Genomic DNA, 18,869 nt, shown 5'->3' on the forward strand with positions numbered 1-18,869 from the left:
GTATGTATGTGTGGTGTCTGTGTGAGTGAGTGTGGTACGTGTGTGGGTGTTACCTGTGTGTGTGCATGTGTGTCTGCATGTGTCTGTGAGTATGTGCATGCGTGTGTGTGTGTACGTGTGTGTGTGTGCGTGCGTGCGTGCGGATGTGTGTGTGTGTGTGTGTGTGTGCGTGTGCGCATGTGTGTGTGTTCCTAAGCAGGTCCTGTGTAGGTGGGGCGGTCATTGCTGTGATGCTGGAACCCCGGCCGGGTGAGGGGAGGTTTGGGGCGCACCCTGCGGGGACTCAGAGGGTCAAAGTTCATCAGCAGGACTCAGAGGGTCGGAGGTCGTCAGCAGGAGATGAGCAGGGGGTTGGCTCCTCCACGCTGGGCTCCGGCGCCGGTCTGAGGCCCCGCCCCCTCCGCGAGGAGCTCACAGGTGAGCAGCCGCTGGCAGAGGGCGTCGACCACCTGCAGCGCGTGGGAGGGGCCTAAAGAGTGACAGACAGGCAGGCGGAGGAGAAGACAGGTAATATGATCAGTGAACGCCCCCATGTCCAAAGGCTTCGGACATAGAGAAACCACCCTGACCCCCTACCCCAGCAGGACAAAGCCCAACTGCATCCCGCCCTTTCTACCACTGATGTCATGGTTCTGGGGGGTCCAATCTTATCCAAAAAGGGCCAATGTGGATGCTGGTTTTGGTTTTGGTTTTAGCACACAAAAAAATAATAATGATAATAATAATAGTTTTAAACGTGCAAAGATGCTTTACGCTTATCTGTGATTGGCTTGTCAACTTCTTCATTGGCCAGTCAGTGAGATGATCACGTGAGAATAGGCCACACCCACACCAGGCCCGTTTGGTGTCTCAGTAAAACAGCCTCATCTCTTTCAGGACGTATTCCCCGAAAATAATTAAAGAAATAAAGGGAATAAGAAACTTACCATGACCCGCTTTACTGCTGATGTCCAATGTGTCCATTAATATGCTTCCCAACGCTCTACGAGAGATATCCTACGGAGAAAGAGAGCGAGGGAGGGAGAGAGGGGGAGAGGAAGGGAGGGAGGGAGAGAGAGAGAGAGAGAAGTGAGAATGAACAGATTTAGCGCCCTCTAGCTGTGCTCATGCAGTATTGTGCAAGGGAAATCGTCAATGCAAGCAGCCACAACACCGCATTCAAACACACAGTGGTGAAATGTGCATGTTTTCAAACCACCACAGTAACCTTTAACCTGCCCATGTTCTGTTGTGAATCACAGGAGCCTGCATGATTGCTCATAAGCTAAAGGTTTGGCTTCTGTTGCCATGGAACCAAGCGGGGCGTTTGTGACAATGTTTATAACTGCAAAGGGTATCTTGCGTCTGTTTACACTGAAAAGAATGCGGCTATGTCTTAACCTAGCAGATGCCCCCTCACCCAAAGAAAATTCCATTAAGCGTTTTACACACCGTGTATTACACAACTGGCTGTTTGCTGTGGCGATAGTTTAAATACCTCAGGGGGCCTGAAATGCCTAACCTTGCACTCTTCTGATTAAAAGGATTAGCGACAGCTAGCATTAAGCCTCATTTATACTTCGTCGCACGACCCTTTGCCACAAGTGTCGCATGACAAAAATGACATATTCTCAACTGAAAAAAGTGTCGCACCCCTCTAGAATTTTGTTATGTCGCAGAACTTCATACTTTGTCACGCAGCTCTGATTGGACGGCCAGAAGGAACACTGAAATTTACTAGTCTGTTAGTACTGATGCTACACCTCAGTGTCACCCTACTGCCATGTCAGTTTAGTGGGATCATGCTCAAGATTCATGCAGCATTAATGCAACTTTTACATCTTTGGGGCTCTGACACACCATCTTTGCTGTGTGAATTGATCGGCCCCTCAGGCGAAGAACACTCTGACTATTTACAGTTCCGGCCTCGTTCCTTTTCCCACCAACCTTTGGAGTCTCACAGCATATTTACTCAGGTGTGGTCTGTGTGATGTGGTCCGGAAGAGATTCCGTAACTTGGGATCCATTTAATTACAAATACTACGGGCTGACCACAGGGGGGCGCCAAAGATGGCTTGTTCCATCTCCAAACTCAGTGTATGAAGCAACGTGGACATCTACAATGTGTTGCACCTTCTAACACAACTATTCATACAAAAACAAACGTGCAGCAGTTTGTAGTCCACTGGTTTTTCCTTTAACACATTAACTTAAAAGGTTATTAAAAAAATAAACCCAATATAAAATAAAACATTTTTTTGGATATTGAAGATCTCTTGTGTCTAGAATGTGTTCTACAGTGTGTGGACAGCCACACTCAGGGTTTCTGTAAAAGGAGAGGAGTTGGGACAATTCTAAGGGCCCAGACTGACAGGGGCCCTCAAAAAATATTTGAACATGGCGATGCGTCACCTTGGCGCGTAGCTGCAGCAGCAGCGTCAGTGCGTCCGTCAGCTTCTCCTCCAGCAGGGACAGACGGACCCTCTCGGTCTCCACCATCTGCACCTCCACCCTCAGCATCTCCACCTCCTCCTGTCTGAACTGCACTGAACTGAGGGACTGAGAGAGAGGGAGGAGAGAGGGGTCCTGTTATAAAACCATTACTTGAAATCATATTTTATGTCTGTGTATGTGTCATTACGGTCTGCCATGGGTCTAGAACACTGCTAAATTTAAAAAAAAAAAAAGACTTGCAAGGTAAAACAGTTCACTGACCTTTAAAAGTTGCGCCTGGGTCTACCCCACGTTGTTTACCAGAAAAGCTGTTATGTTTCTCCCATGAACACCACTGTTTGTGCTCTGAGTGTAACACCAGCCTGTTCTGTGACCCCCACCTTGTCCAGGTCACTCTCCCTCTCCTCCGGATGGGTGTGGCCCTTGTGGCCACGCCCCCTGAGCTCCACGGCTGCAGCGATGCCACCGTGGGGGTTGGCATGGAAACAGGTCTGTGAGATGAGCAGGTGACGGGCGGCTGTGTTCTGGCAGCTGCAGGAATGCGGAGGAGACAACACATCAGCTAATCTACCTGTGTGTGTGCGTGTGTGTGTAGAGTGTGTGTGTGTGTGTGTGCGTAGAGTGTGTGTGTGTGTGTGTGTCTGTGTGTAGAGTGTGTGTGTGTGTGTGCGTGTGCAGGGTTTCTGTGTGTATGTGTGTGTGTGTGTGTGTGTGTGTGTCTGTGTGTAGAGTGTGTGTGCATGTGTAGGCTGTGTGTGTGTATGTCTGTGTGTGTGTGTGTGTGCGTGCATGTGTGTGTGTGAGTGTGTGTCTACGTGTGTGTGTGTATGTATGTGTGTGTGCAGGCTGTGTGTGTGTGTGTGCGTGTGTAGAGTGTGTGTGTGTGTGTGTGTGTGCGTGTGTAGAGTGTGTGTGTGTGAGTGCGCGTGCATGTGTGTGTGTGAGTTCGCGCGTGAGTGTGTGCGCATATGCAAGTGCAAACATTCAAACAACACTGGCCAAACGTATCACTTAAAAGTATCACTTTAAATTATTCTGACTAATTCACTCTTGTTTTTCTCCCAGTTTGGAGTCCCGCTCACCCTGCAACACTGAGCTCAGGCTCCACTGTCACTTCAGGAGAGAGCAGAGAGCCAGTGTGTAATTACTGTGTGTGTAGGGTGTGTGTGTGTCTGTGTGCAGAGTGTGTGTGTAATTACTGTGTGTGGTGTGAAAGGAACACCAGCAATTACACATTCACTCTGCTTTCTGCTAGGGCTACAGACGGCTTTCATTTTAAACAGACCCAGTTAGTCAAAGTCTTCATTCATAAAACTGAACGTTACTCCGGCAGGGCTCGGTGTAGGGCCAATCTGGGGCCACGCCTACTGGTTAAGCAGAGTTCAGACAACTGGGGTGTGTTATCTAATCAGCCCAGATGTGTGTAACTACTTAACCAGTAGGCGTGGCCCCAAATAGCCCCTATCTGGATGTGAGTATGTGTCACAGGTATTGAATGTAGAATATGCTTACCCTTTAGCACAGCAGCGTAGCCTGTTCAGCATCCTCTTCACCTCCACCAGACAGCACTGCCCTTCCTCGCTTCCCCTGTCCTCCTCTTCCTCATCCGAGGCAGCCCGACCCTCTACCGCCCTCTGGAGGCCTTCCTCCACTGTGCGGGAGAGAAGACTGAGGTCAAAGTTCATCCACATTCACTAAACCAGCGGTAACCAGCCCTGTTCCTGGAGATCTACTGTCCTGTAGGTTTGCATTCCAACTCTGACAAAACACACCCCATTCAACAGCTAGAGATCTTGTTTAGCTGCTAATTAGCAGAATCAGGTGTGCAAAACCTGGGTTTAAATGAAAACCTACAGAATGGTTGATCTCCAGGAACAGGGTTGGTTACCACTGCACTGAACCCTTAAAACTCAACACCCCCCATGGCTAGCTGGGGGTGCACACTCTGCACCTTCCTACCAAAGCATAGAATTTGCCAAAAAATGTTGATCACGGGAGAGGTTGGTTTGCCTTGATAATTGATTGCCTAATTGATTAATTGGCTGAGCTTAATTGGTTAATTGGGTGGGTGTGGCTCACCTCCTTTGCTGCAGGGCTCGTCTCTTCCTGTGGGTGAGTGGCGTAGGGGGATGTGACGGGGTTCACGGGTCATGGGTGCTGGGCCGTCCCACTCATCTCTGTTTGCTCTGCAGGTGCACTGGCTCCTGAGGTTCAGAGGTCAGGGGTCAGAGTTCATAAAGCAAAAAAAAAAAAAATACACCAAGAATAAAACACTTGCAAAATGCAGATTTTGCAGCTAACGTTTGGATTAAATTCTCTGTGCTAAACCTCTGTCCACCAGATACACAACTAAAATAGAGAAACACGTGGGACTTGAATCCTGTACTGTCATTTCCGAAAACGCACTTTTGTTGAAATGTGGATTTTGTGTGGTGCATACACTTTTTCTGGGAGAGAGAAGTAATCACTGTGTACTTAATTTTTTCACAAAAGTCATTCATAAGTTTTTTAAATCTGGATGTTTTGCATTTCACTGACAATAACACTTAACTTTATGTATATGTGTGAACCGATCTGTTGTGTGAGATAAAATTAGACAGCACAATGAAAAGGTGCCTCATTTCCTGTCCTGTTGCCTCACGTTTAATCAATTAGCCAAACACAGATTAACCCTTTAAGGTGCGAGATCACAAATACGTGACCAGAATGTTCTTAACTTGAACATTCTAATGCTGGTGACGCAACCACTACTGGTGTCTGACAGCAGTGGAGTTCTAGAACACTGGCTTAGAAAAAAAAACATTCCAAAAAACATACTCTGGAAAAGGTTAAAAAACAAACAGGTTTCATTGACACTTTAAAACTTAGCTGGCCCTGGGGGGGGGTCACTACCTCCCCCAGCGGTTTGTTTAAGCCAGAGAAGAAGCTGCTGATTTTGACGGTTTCCGTCACCACAAGGAGCCGAGGGGTGAAAGAGACTAACGCTTCAGACAATTAGGCGAGGTACTTCGTTAGCGTCTGAGAGCTGCCATTCGCGGCGTGGGAGGTGTTTGTGTGCCATTTAGCGGATGACTGAGAGGATAAACAGAGGACCAGGAAATCCCCACAGGAGGCCCGGGACGGAGAGCTCGGGAGCGGGTGGGCAGGGCAGGCGAGCTGGGGGATTAGCTAGGCCGCACTGGAAGGGTTTTTAGAAGGATAAACATTTACTTTTCCTGAGTCAACTTCGTTTAGGTTATCTCCACGGCCCTTATCACTGTGTCGCCTCCCAGTCTGGGGATGTGAAGAAGTTAACGTATAGCATAGCGTGAGCTATGTTAGCATGAGCATAGCATGAGCTATGTGAGCATTAGCATAGCATGAGCTATGTGAGCATTAGCATAGCATGAGCTATGTGAGCATTAGCATAGCGTGAGCCTCTGTAATTCAATTACTATTAAATGAACTGCCACAATCTAATTCACAATTCAAGAATTAAGGAATCAATGCTGGAAGTGCTTGAATTGTTTTTTTTTTATCTACTCATTCTTTGTTTCATTGATGTCTGTTATTGTGTGATTTTAGCATTTATTGCACTGCCCTGAGTAGGATTTCCTGGTAAAATAAAAGGTTAGATAAAGAAAATAAAAATGGATGAATGCTCAGTACCTGTGACCTTTGGATTATAAGTCAGGTTGGGCCACGCTGACCCCCCACACACACGTAGGTTCACACTTTCCAAACAACAGGAGGGACTGGTGACCCCCCCACCCCATACACACACACACACATACACTCGCCATCCCTCTGAGGTGAACAGACGACTCCCTTAATTGAAGCTCTAGGATCAGAAGAGAAGGAGAGATAAGGATTCTGTCAAGGCTATGCCTGGATAGAGATGAATATGTATTAAGGACTTCCTTCACACACACACAGTCACACACAGACACACACACACAGCATCACATACACACACAGACACACACACAAATACACACACGCACACACACACATATACACACACACACACACTCTCAAACACACACATACACACAAACGCACACACACACACACACACAGGCCTGTTTGTGCACAGGCAGGTTCAGTCTCGTTTGTTGCAGTCTGCTCCCCTTGTCGTAGGCCCTGGCCAGGCTGCCCATTAACCTGAGCTCCGCCCACCTGGTTAATGAGCAGCCATGATTAAAAACAGCTGCCCTCCCATTCGCTTGCCTGCCACTGTCAGCCAATCACAGCAAAGTTCCACAGAGTATCCCAGCAGCCTCTATTCTCTCACCACCCCACCCCCCCCCCCCCAACCTGAATTTGCATTCAGATGCACTGAGGAGAGGGGAGGGGAGAGGTGTTAATTAAAAATTAAAATGCAGAAGAAAATGGACTCATCGGGCGACTAAATGCCCCCCCTACCCCATGCTGGGGTCTTGTGTATTAAACCTACACCCCTCCTTACCCCCTTCCCTTTCCTCACCAGTCAGGCGGGGGGGGGGGGTCTTTTATCTACAAGCTGCTGCCCCAACCTCTCCCCACCTGCAACTTGTGCATTCAAATGGATTTACCACTATTCTGCCCTCTATGTTTAATTTAGGAATCCCCTCTCCCCAGTCTAAATACCCCACCCCCCACTCCTCACTCCCCACTTCCAGAGCAGTGGAGGTCAGGACAGAATCTCTTTCTCACTGTTTTTTTTTTGTCTTTTCACTCTCAGTCTTTGTGAAAGCACCTACTAACAGGGCTTCAACACGATTCCGTACGGGTCCCTGAACTGACCATTTCACAGGATATTAACCCCTGTCCGCCCCCCCCCCCCCCATCCATCCGGGGTGGGAAAACCGGAATTCCACTCATTCAGAAACAAGCTGAAATTCCGCGCGGGAATCCCGGGGATTCCGCTACGCGCAGCGACTCCACGCTAATCCCCGGCCCTTCCCGCTAACAGACGCCTCCAGATGGGAGCTGTCCCTCCAACAGGAAGGAAAACATCCGTCTGTGGACAATGTTTTTTTTTTTTTTTGTTTTTTTTTTTTGCGAGGGGGAATTCTTGAATACACACGATGGACCTGGGCCTGTGTGAGAATGGGACAGGGACACAATGGGCCTACAGTGATTTTTTTTGGATACCCCTCTCCCCTGTCACCCCCCCGACAGTTACACAGAATAACAGAGTGAATCAGGAAGGCCTGGCCTGAGCGTTCACCTCTACAGGAAACAGAAGAGAACCTGCACTCTCCAGATACTAATCTCCCTAATGACAGGCAGAGAACCAACGTTCCAGCTCACACCCCAATCTGCCTGCTGTCTCCCCTCTCACTCTGTCTCCACATCTTCTCTCCCTGCTCTGTCTCCTCCTCTCTCTCTCGCTCTGTCTCCATCACTCTTTCTCTCCCTCTCTCTTTCACTCCTCTCTCTCTCTCTCACTCTGTCTCCATCACTCTTTCTCTCCCTATCTCTTTCACTCCTCTCTCGCTCTGTCTCCATCACTCTTTCTCTCCCTCTCTCTTTCACTCCTCTCTCTCACTCTCTCTCTCTGTCTCCATCACTCTTTATCTCTCTTTCACTCCTCTCTCTCTCTGTCTCCATCACTCTTTCTCTCTCTTTCACTCCTTCTTCCTCTCGTTCACTCCCCCTTTTCTCTCTCTTTCACTACATCTCTCTTTCTCTCAGAGTCTCTCTCCCTGTCTGTGAGTAAGACATATATTTTCATGAATAACACATATGACCATAATGAATAAGTTTTTTAAATGTTTTTGTATATTTCTGTGATTTAATCATTGGTTCCTTCGGTCACCTGGAGTCCTGTAAGAGGCCCATATCTGTAATTTCACAGGTACCACCAGTCAGAACACCTGGTGCCTGATGCCTGCATGCAGAGGGAGAAATCAGAGCAACACACACAAGGCTGTGGGCTGCTACCTATCATTCTGGAAAGATTTGAGTTTTAACTGGGTGCGTGACCTCTCTTATCATTGGTCAGATTTACACAGCTGGACTTATCACTTTTCATTGGTCAGATTCATCCAGATAGACATGTCTTATCATCTCTTATCATTGGTTAGATTAATCCAGTTGGTGACATTTCTTATCATTGGTCAGGTTTACTCAGTTGTGTTTGTCTTGCCCCTTATCATTGGTCAGATGTATCCAGATGGACTTGTCTTATCTCCCACAATTGGTCAGGTTTATCCAATTGGGCCTAAATTGTGGGAACCCTGCTGTCATGGTCAGATTTAACCAGTTGGGCCGACCCTGAGAATGAGGCTGGTACCTGGGAGTCGGGTTCCGGGCTCTTACCTGTCCCTCTGTCTGTCAGCCTCCAGCTGTCGAACCCGAGCCTGCAGGGGTGGCACCAGCCTGGCCTGCTCCTGGATCTCCCGGACCCGGTCCAGCCCGCGGGACAGCGCCGACCGCGCCTCCTCCGCCTTCCTCTTCATCTGCCCGTTCTCCCTCTGCAGCCGCAGCACCGCCCCCTCCAGCCTGCGGCTCTCCTCATTGGCCGCCCCAAGCTCCGCCTCCAGCCGCTGGTTGAACCTCATTGCCTCTGCCAGCTGTCCGTCGCGGGACGCCCGAATCAGCTCCAGCTCCCTCAGGAGGTCCCTGGCGCCCCGGGGGACTCCCGCCGCGGGCGCCGCCCCCGGCCACTCCGCCGCCCTCGCCTCCCTGGGCTCCTCCCTCCCTCGCCCCCGAGGCCACGCCCCCCTCTCCCGCCGCAGGGTCACCTCCAGCGCCAGGCAGCGGGCGTCGCTGGCCTGCAGGGCCGCCCGCAGGTCCTCCACCAGCTCGCGGAGGCCCACGTTCTCCATCTCCGCCTGCTGTAGCGCTGCCCCCTGTAGGCTGGAGTCTGCCACTGCAGTTAACAAATAGGGGATCGAAAGGGGTTCGGAAACAGAGATTGTGTTATTTTCTGATTGTACCAGAAAGCAACAACCAATGTTGAATAGGATAGATTACATAATTTTGTATAACCTGTAAAATAAACTGTAATATGGATAATCAACATGTTCACCCTTCAGTATAGTACTTTGTTTCCAGGTGTCTAATATTTCCCCGGCTTTTAGACACCGATTGCTAGAAATTGAGTTTTATGGGTTGCATTAACCTGACACTTAACTCCAATAACAAAATTCAGATTGCTTTTGCACCTTTATTTGGCATCAAGCATATCCACTACTTATCCAGGACAAATTACACAGATTAAATTTGTCACATAAAATCTATTTATACAGCTAGATATTTTACTGAAGCAATTCAGGCCCGATCCCCTGCTTAAGGGTAGGATGGCAGTAGCCCAGCGGGAAATCAAACACTCAACTTTCGAGTTGCAAACTGAGTTGCTACGTCATTAATCTACACTGTCACACCGCGCACTCTATTAAAAAACCAGCTGGGAAATTGTCTGTGAATAAAGTCATTTTTTAAATTCTCCCTTTAGTGCGGTGTCACTTTCTGGAGTAGCGTTCTCTTGGGTTACAGCATCATAAAGACCCAGCTCCAGGGCGCGTAACTGTATACACGGTCTTTAATTAATGAGCGAATCGGGTCTTGTTTCCATCAAGGCTCTCTGTTCACGGGATAAGCTAAGGATATTTGCGATCAAAAGCCCGCGTGCCGTGATTCGTGCCTCTGGGCTGTCTGACTTGTTGGTATGAAAATATCACGTGAAGGACAATCAATGGTGAAATTGGATTACACATACTTTTGGTTTGCAGTGTTTCCAAGACGCGTTTCAGGTTGCAGCCAAGAATGGCTAACTTATGACAACTTATAGGCTATCAGTAACAAACACGTTTGAAAACAATGGAGAAGAAAAACGTGCAGCAAGCGACCAAACGACATTTTTGAGTGCGAGATGCCAGATATAGCTGGATTGGGAGGGGAGGGGGCGCGCACTAGATTCAGGCTATTATACAGTATTTCGTTAACGCACATGAAAAAGTATACCCTGCTTCACATCAACAGCATTTAGCTTCATTTGGAAATCCATTAAGTATTGTTTGGTAGTAAATACATACGGCTCTTCTCCTCCAACTCTCCGGCGCAGTGGTGGAGATTTTCCAGTTTCAGAATGGAAGCAGGTCTCGGTATTCGCCTTGTGTCCGACAGAGCGTCTTTGGACAGGTCGAAGCTGACGCTCTTTCTCTTACGCACTCGCGGCCACCGGAGCCTGATCTCGCGCTCGATGTGCTCCGTCTCCTCGGTCACGGGGAGGCGCGCGTTTGGCTTGCCGTTTCGCACGCGCAGGCTGAAGTGCCCGCAGAGCCGCGCGTGAAAGTCTTTGAAGTGCAGCTGGGTGGGCAGCCCGGAGAAAATCGCCGCCGTGTCGTCTGCGTCTCCCTTCTCTTTCGCACCATCGCTGGAGTCGAAAAGCCCCAGGACTTGACACAGTAGCCTGAAATCCTCCGCGGTGACGAGGTCGCATCCGTTGCGGTATGCCAGGTGGTGGAATATCTCCTGCAGGTACTGGTCGATGCCTGTTGCGAGGACCACGATCTCGTTTTCCACCCCGGGATCCGGGTCGTAATGATGGGCTAACGCGCTCTGTAGCCACTCGCTCTTGCGACACGCGCGAATCGCTACCTGGGAAGCGCTGGGAGCAGCGTCTACTTTCGAGCTCAGACTGTCCTGCATGGTAAGTTCAAGAAGTCAAAACTTGTTAAGATCTCATTTCAAGCCCAACAGAGCACACAGACCGCCAGGAACATGTCAAAATGTACAGTGATTAAATAGTCAAAACGATTAAATTATTCATCTGGTCCATGAAAGAAATGTCATGATTCACAGTCTCGCAGTGCCGGTGATAGCATCCTTCTCGTGCGTCCGCTTGCGAGGTGTGTGTGTGTGTGTGTGTGTGTGACTCCTCCTTCATTCAGCGGTCCTGCACAACCCCTACCGAACACAGAGGAGGGCGGGGATGGAGCGGGAAGTTTTCAATTTACTCCTCAGTTCCACTTCACGCACCTCGGCGCCGCCCACGAGCTGCTGCTCTCTGTGGTTTTGTCTAAGACCCAAGATGAAGGAAATCCCCGAGCCGCAAGAATTCGGCGCCTCGTTCCGCGGGGTCCGACACGCCACGGATCATAAACTGTTAAAGTGAGGTAATTTCCAAAGGAATCCTCACAGTTCAAATATTAGCGTAGGGAGTTGCCTGAACTTGCTCTTGAGTTATGCCACTCCCACTCCTAAGGAAAGACTAGTCTTCAGTGTGACTGCGATTGGGTTTGCACCACGCTGTTCGGCAAAACAATACAAAGTTAGGATCTGGTAAATATCGTACTTAATGATGTCTTTTTACCCTATATTTAATTTAATGTCTATTTTGACGCCATAATTGCATATGAACACGCCATAAAACACCACCCCTAGACACTATGCAAATATGTAGTATGGCAATTCACCATCAGTTTGCACGTTAAAATACTTATGCTGCACGTCATGGCTAAAGCACTAATTAATTCTACAAATGTGAGTGTAGCAATGTACACACACGCGAGTCAGCCTGTTTCAATTTTACGATAAATTAGCAACGACTTGAATTGTGAGAAACATGACGGCTCCAGATATGGGCAGGATTGGCACTATGGATAATTAGCTACACAAATATTATTTGTACTCATTTATTGGGACTCGCCGTGGTGTAGCCGCTCTTGTAGTTGTGTGGTTGTTCTGGGGTGAGGGTGGAGGGAGGGAGGGATAGGGTCGAGTGTCGGCGTATCAGCATGTTTTCTCTGAAATAAAAGGCTTGTTTCAAAAATGAAAGGGCTTTTAGACAAACCGCAGTAAAATAAGGGTGAGTGTGGCAGACGGAAGGGGGAGGTTGAAGTGCTGTCGGCCTTGCTCTGTTTTATGGAGTGGAAATAACGGGGTCGGTGGACGAGGCTGTTTTATGCGGTGCCCGCGCGCCATATGTTTTGCCAGAGTTCTGCGACACAATAGTGGGTCACCAAAAAAAAAAAAAAAAAGAACCCCACAAAAAAACGGCCGGAGCGAACAAAATAGGGAGACTGAAATTTACGGCCGTGAAGGGTCCCGCGTGTCAACAGCTGCAGTGTGTCTGCGCCTTTGCTCCTCACCGTGACCTTTGAACCCTGTCTCGCCCCCCGCCGGAAGAGCTGTGGCCAGCGTCTCCTGGAGACCAGGAGCGGGTTATCGCTGCCTATAGACGGTTTCAACGGTAACAACATAAACAAACGTTACTGCGCATGTGCGTTGTTCTGGCCCTAACTTGACTTCCGGCAGACTTCCGCAAACAATCAATAACAACAGAGTCCCTCTAGACTATTTCTGATAACAAGCAAAGTAAATAACAAGTAAATTACGTTAGCTAGCTAGTTAAAACTATGTCTAGCCCGTATTATTTGGGGTTACCAGTCGAAGAAAAGAACCGTTACTTGGCCAAACTGAAATGCGATAATGTTACATTACCAGAAAAACAAGTGACAGAAACAGATAACTGTTGACAGTATTGCACCTTGCTGAGCATCATACATTCCTTACATAATCCATAACTGTTCTGGGTTACATGCACATTCATTCCTGTAGTAAAAAGTGCACTCTTTCTATGATATTGCTTAAAAACGATGATTAGAAGCACAAACTGGGGCTAGTGGGCAGCATGTGTAGCCAATGCAATTACTGTAGGTTATTTATTTGTATAGCATGTATTGATGGGAAAACATCGTGGCTCTTATAGTTTGGGTCATCTTGCTAGGTTACCACAACAAAAATGATCAGGCAATGTAACGCTGTCAAGTTATTGGAAACAGGTATCATAACGTTAGTAAAAAAACGTAGCTAAAGCGTATGAACTAATAGCATTGAGCTAACGTTACTGTGCATAATTTATACAATGTTAGCTACGTTTAGCTAGCTAGCTAGTTGGCTAGCTAACTAGAATGAATTAATTAAGCTACAATCAATTTAGTTAGCTAATTCATAACTATTTCAGGCTTGTTACTGGTCAGCTTAGTTATCGCTTATCATGAGTTTGTTACCTGAAACAAAGTGCTAGAGTGAGAGTACCTATTCGACCACCTTCGTTCGACAGACAGGAAAGCGTAAACTGATTCGCAACTATATATGAAATAGGCGAAATATCGGTAACAACCTGTACCTAGTTATGTAGGAAAAATATCCTTGTTATCCCCCTGTTGTTATTTTTTCAGTACTTTCACGTTTTTTTTTTTGTGTGCCAGCAAATAAGTCAGACGTGGTCCAGCGCTAGCATTTGGTTGCTAAGGGGACGTGTATCGACCACCCCATATAAATGAATGGAACTTGACATAAATTTGCTAGTATCCTGTCTTGCATATTGGAGGTTAATATGAGAAAGGGTGGTCTCTCATCAGCACGTCTAGGAATCCGTACATATTCACTGTTGTAACCTAAGTCGCAGGACGCAAAATAGCCGTTAGGAAAGCAGTTTGAAATTATGAAGCAACGTCTGCGCCATTGACTTTAATGGGTCGCGATGACATAATTCATTGTCTTAAGTTGATATAGTAAATAAGGCTGTATTAGTATTACTAAATGTGTATGTATGAAGTTGATTTTTTAAAATACAGTTTATTATGTGTATTTTTACAGGACTTACATTTTAATAGGTAACGATGTCCAGTTATTTCTCAAAAATACGAAGTAACAACGGGCAAGCACCAGCTATGATAATCGCAGGGATTCATCAATTCGTTTCACAATTTCCTAGTGAGGTTACAAAGTTAAATTATGTATTTTTACTAATTTTCGAAATATAGTTTGTTCCTGAGGTCAGGTTGCACCCCACCAGCAAACACCTGAGCCCAACATCAGTCTGTTCATCAGTTTAACTTTCACTCCATTTGTAATCGGTGCCATATTAGCCAGTAAACACAAACCCAATAATAAACAAACACAGACCGGAAGTTAACTTAGGGCCAAGCGCATAACCTTGGCAACGCGCGTGCCACTGATGAAACCGTCTATATGAGAGAGCCGTGAGTCAGAAGGCGTCGCGTGCGTTGCTATGGCTGAAGAGCCGTACGTCTTTTTTTTCCCCTCCGTCGTGCTTTGACAAGTTTTGCCCGGTTACGGACTGTTCTTGTACAATCCAAAAGCACAAAATTCCGTGTTATGATCTCAGGTCAGAGAACAACAAATGCCGAATATGCTTAACTAAAGTTAAATGACACACAGGGCTGCACAGAAAAATGTCCAGTGTTGTTTCAACTCTAACGGAGTCCAACAGGGACCATTTGTACCCTGTAAGATTTGATTCAACACTGAACATTTTACTGTGTGCGTTCTGAAACAAATTACCAGTAATTTACCGTTAGAACTGTCGTTTCATATCCATCACACTCAAGTTTGACATTAACTTGGAGCAAAAGTTTCCTGGAAGAGGTCAGTGAGGTGATGAACTCGAAAGGCAGCTCTTAGCTGGATGCACAAATCCAGCTGCCCTTTTCCTGGCCGGCTTTGGAGAGCAATTGTTATGGCTTCCCGAACGGTGAGTTTTATAGAGCTGACGGAGCCTTGTCTAGTCTTGCCTCCGTCAGGGTGTGCTCAGGCGGTGCTCCTGCCCTGTCGCTGCAGCCCGCAGTCCACAGGTGGGCTTCCCCCGACAGGTAAGAGTGCCTCGACCGCTCGGCCCCGATTGCATCGTCCTGCCGCAGCTGCCAGACTAAACAAAACACTGCGGTGTGGGGAGATGTGATCATTACAGATTACGCAAACAAACTGCTTTCACTTTTCATTTCAAATCTCATTTTCAGCTCACTTCTAAAGGAATAACACAGTGTGTTCATTTTCATCAAAACAGAGCCTGTCCACAGACTCACAGCATTTGTACACTGCAAAAAAGTCTCTTAAGTGTTGTAGTCTTGTAATGAGACTTGAGATCTTATTATTTTTCTCTCTGAAGTTGAAAATATTAACTTGTCTTAAGTTACTGTTTGCTTGACAAGTGAAATTGTCTTACCCCCCACTGGCAAATCTTGAAATGAGTCAAGCTGTCTCACTTCATTGGCACTATTTTTGTCTTATTTAGCAAAAAAAAGTAATGGGAATAAGACTAAAATACTAAAATAGTTGTTGCGTTCGACTTATTTGTTGGTTTTTGCAGTGTAGGGAAGGTTTTGTATCCCCTTAGAATTCACTGGAAATTATTATTTCACTGCTGTTTTTAAAAATTATTTCTTCCAGGGGGTTATGGTTGGGGGGGGGGGTTGTTCTCTGTGTCTATCGCATTTCAACCCCACCCCCAATATTCAAACTACAGTTACGCCCTTGAAATTGAGCTATATAATGACTGCCTTCGTTTTAAAGTTGGGACAGCTCAGTTCATTTTAGTGAGACTGCAGTTTGGGGTTTCACAGAGCACAGACGAGTCCTGCGGTCAGAGCTGTTAGCGTTAGCGCCATTCCCGCGAATCCCGCGCGGACGGCGGCTGCAGCTCGCCGCTGGAGCGTGTTAGCGCTGCGCCGCGCCGCGCCGCGCACAGGCCCGTTTCCAGAGGGGCGAGGTGAGGGTTTTAACGCACCCCTCTGTTGCCCGGGTCGTGTTAAAGGCCACCTGGATAGCGAGCGGGACAGATGGTGCTGGGGGTCTTTATGTACATTTTATGTCCCCCCCCCCAACCCCCCCCTCCTTTTTTTATGGGTTAGCCGCTCCAGCAGCAGCTCCAGTCTGGACCGGACTGACTCGCTTTGCACATGTACCCCCCACCCCCCCACCCCAAACCTACAAATACCCCCCGCCCAGGATAACTATAAATATCTGCCCCTTCCCCGCTCACCCTGGCCTGTTCCAAGACAATGGGGGCAGATTTACTAGAGGGGAGCTTTATACCCCACCCGGAGGTTATGGGGGGGGTGCTGATCTGTTGCCCCCCCCCCCCCCCCAGCAGCTGCCCCTCTGCTGCAACTCCTAAACCACAGTTATAAAAACGGGTTGTTTCGATCCTGGATGCCGATCGACTGAGGACCGTGTTCAACACTGCTTGTAAATCCAATGCAGTGACAGTTATTCAAACGGCCATTTTGTAAACAGTAGTCCTATGACACAAACAAACCATAAAATTACAAAATAAATAATATTGTGTCATCAGTTGATTGTTTCTATGTGCTGTAACTGTTAAAACAGTACGGCACTCGAGGCCGTGCTGTATCATGAATACTGTCACTGCTACAGGGGGTTGCCGACACTCTTCATGACGTGCCAGATGACTCCTCATGCAGCTGTGATTGCATTCACAATACTGCATGTTTTTTTTTCTTCCTCAAAATTCAAAATCTGTGTTCCGAGAACTCCACTGCTTTCAAATACCAGCAGTGATTGTGACATCAGCATTAGAATGTTCAGTTCATAACATTCTAATCGCGTTTTTGTGATCTTGCACCTTGTTTGTGTGAAGTGTTGTATTATTATTTAACTATTAACTGCTACTCATGTACGATTGTTGAGTGTACACTGCTTTGTTTGGTTATGAGGCTACTGATGGATTCCTAATTCCTTTTGAGAGGTGGGTTCCTAAACATTATGAGCCCCTTATAATTAGCAAATGCATTTTACTGTGACCCATCCCTGAACAACCGCATGTGCTGTGCATTTGGAACAGTGCATGTGACAAGTGTAGTGTTAACTATGTGGATTAACTGACCCCCCACCGCCCCCCTCACACGTAATTCTTTCCCACACGCATCATGACAGCCTTCCATGAGCTCAACCATGAGAAGGTTCAATGCGACGGCAGATGGGGGGGCTGGGTTTGGGTTGGGTTGGGTTGGGGGGGGGTCACCAGTGACTGTGCTGGAATGATGGAATGTGACTGAATGTTTTTTTAAAAGGCCGGTGAAAATCACTCACTGGTGTGGAAGGTGTGTCAGGCAGTGACACGGCGGACGTGTCCAAGCCCCCGCCCCCGTCGGAATGACCGCACTTTAAACTCTGACAAGCCCCTCCCCCGTTTCCCTAAAGCCCTGCTGCTCAAATCACAGCCATCGAGTTCCAAGAACTGCTGGTTTTCCACCCTCCCTTTACCTGGGAATCAGGTGTGAAGACAGTCTGGCCAATCAGTAGCACTAATTGTTCAATTAATTACCTGTGAGGTCCATATTTGAGTATCCATGCACTAAAGCAGTGTCTCCAACCCTGGTCCTGGAGAGCTACAGGGTCAGCTGGTTTTTGTTTTCACCTTAAAATCAGCACCCAGTTGAGACCCAAGACACCAGGTGAGTTGAGTTAACTGTGTAATCAACTGCTCTAATTGATTCATGAAGTACAGAGTCACTATGAAAACCAGCAGACCCTGTAGCTCTCCAGGACCAGGGTTGGAGACCACTGCACTAAAGCTTCCATTACCAATTTTACCGTCCTTTGATACATTTCGACTGCCTGCTTTACAGAGCTGGCCCTGGGGTTCTTGTGGTCCCAGTGTTCCAACTAACTTGAATTGTGTGGCCCAGGGATGGTCAACCAGGCCACGTTTGGTTGAAAAGTGAAATACTTCTAGCCGACTAGAACATGCCCAGGCCTTACCCAGGTAAAACCTGAGCTGTATTGGGTGGTTAGCCTAGTCCGTCTACGTCAAAATGTTCCTCAACCCAGCTGTCCGGCCATCTAGACGTCTAGATTCCAGTTTTTGCTCACTAGGAATGGGCTGCAACTTCCAGGGAAGCGAATGCCACATTTGGGGTGACAGACCCCTCAATCAGGGGCAGGACTGAGGTAAACTAATGTGGATGTCCATGCCGACACTGGCAGATCTGTTTCTACATGCAGCTTTTGGCCTCAAGCGTAGGTGTTTATTGGGTTTTGTGTTCCATCCAAATATTTAATCAGATAACTTAAGATTTTTATCAGAAGTACTGAAATCAGTTCCAAGAAGTGGGGAAAACGCATAATGTTTTTTTTATTTATTTATTTTTTTATCGTTAAGGTAAGCAGATGGAAAATAATCAGAGCCCAATGCAAGGGGAATTATATAAAGCATGCAACGAGTTGGTTCTTGTTTAAATGCATGACATCAGGTCTGAAACACAAGTAATTAATTTTTTTTAAAATGATGCTTTAAAGCAATCCACCCATTTGGCACACATACAGTATGCTACTCTTTATTCTATAATATTTACAGATGGTTTATCACAGGCCCAGACATGGTCTCGGATTAATTTTGCGAGGAAAACCTCTGCCTGTTTTCTGATTCAGACTGAAGACTCACCACTTCAGACTGCTCCACAGCCCTCTTTACATGTCCTTTTAACTTTTTTCTGTTTCTTTGTTTCCTTTTGGATGCTTGATGCAGCTGTGTAAAAGGTCATCTGTCTAATTGTACAGTACCTTCTTTTGTTTCAGATTGTACAAGTTGTTTGTTAGATACACTATAGTGCTTATCAAAAAGTGCCTTTTTGGTGATGGTGCTTTTTTTGTGTTCCTGAGAGTTACACTGATTTTCTCCATGACTGATAGTTGCT

General features: G+C 47.1%; 1 protein-coding gene across 1 annotated transcript; it reads right to left on the minus strand.

Annotated features, from left to right (window-relative positions):
• LOC135235222 (EF-hand and coiled-coil domain-containing protein 1-like) lies at positions 1-12,502 on the minus strand. The gene is made up of 8 exons (XM_064300501.1): positions 10,437-12,502; positions 8,719-9,271; positions 4,513-4,637; positions 3,946-4,084; positions 2,814-2,964; positions 2,392-2,538; positions 927-996; positions 1-469 (listed from the first exon to the last, which is right to left on the minus strand). The coding sequence occupies exons 1-8, from the start codon at positions 11,050-11,052 to the stop codon at positions 330-332; spliced, it is 1,941 nt and encodes a 646-aa protein (XP_064156571.1). The 5' UTR covers positions 11,053-12,502; the 3' UTR covers positions 1-329.
• Between the last annotated feature and the right edge of the window lie 6,367 nt (positions 12,503-18,869).

This window comes from Anguilla rostrata, chromosome 11 (assembly GCF_018555375.3).
Source record: "Anguilla rostrata isolate EN2019 chromosome 11, ASM1855537v3, whole genome shotgun sequence".
Taxonomy (NCBI): domain Eukaryota; kingdom Metazoa; phylum Chordata; class Actinopteri; order Anguilliformes; family Anguillidae; genus Anguilla; species Anguilla rostrata.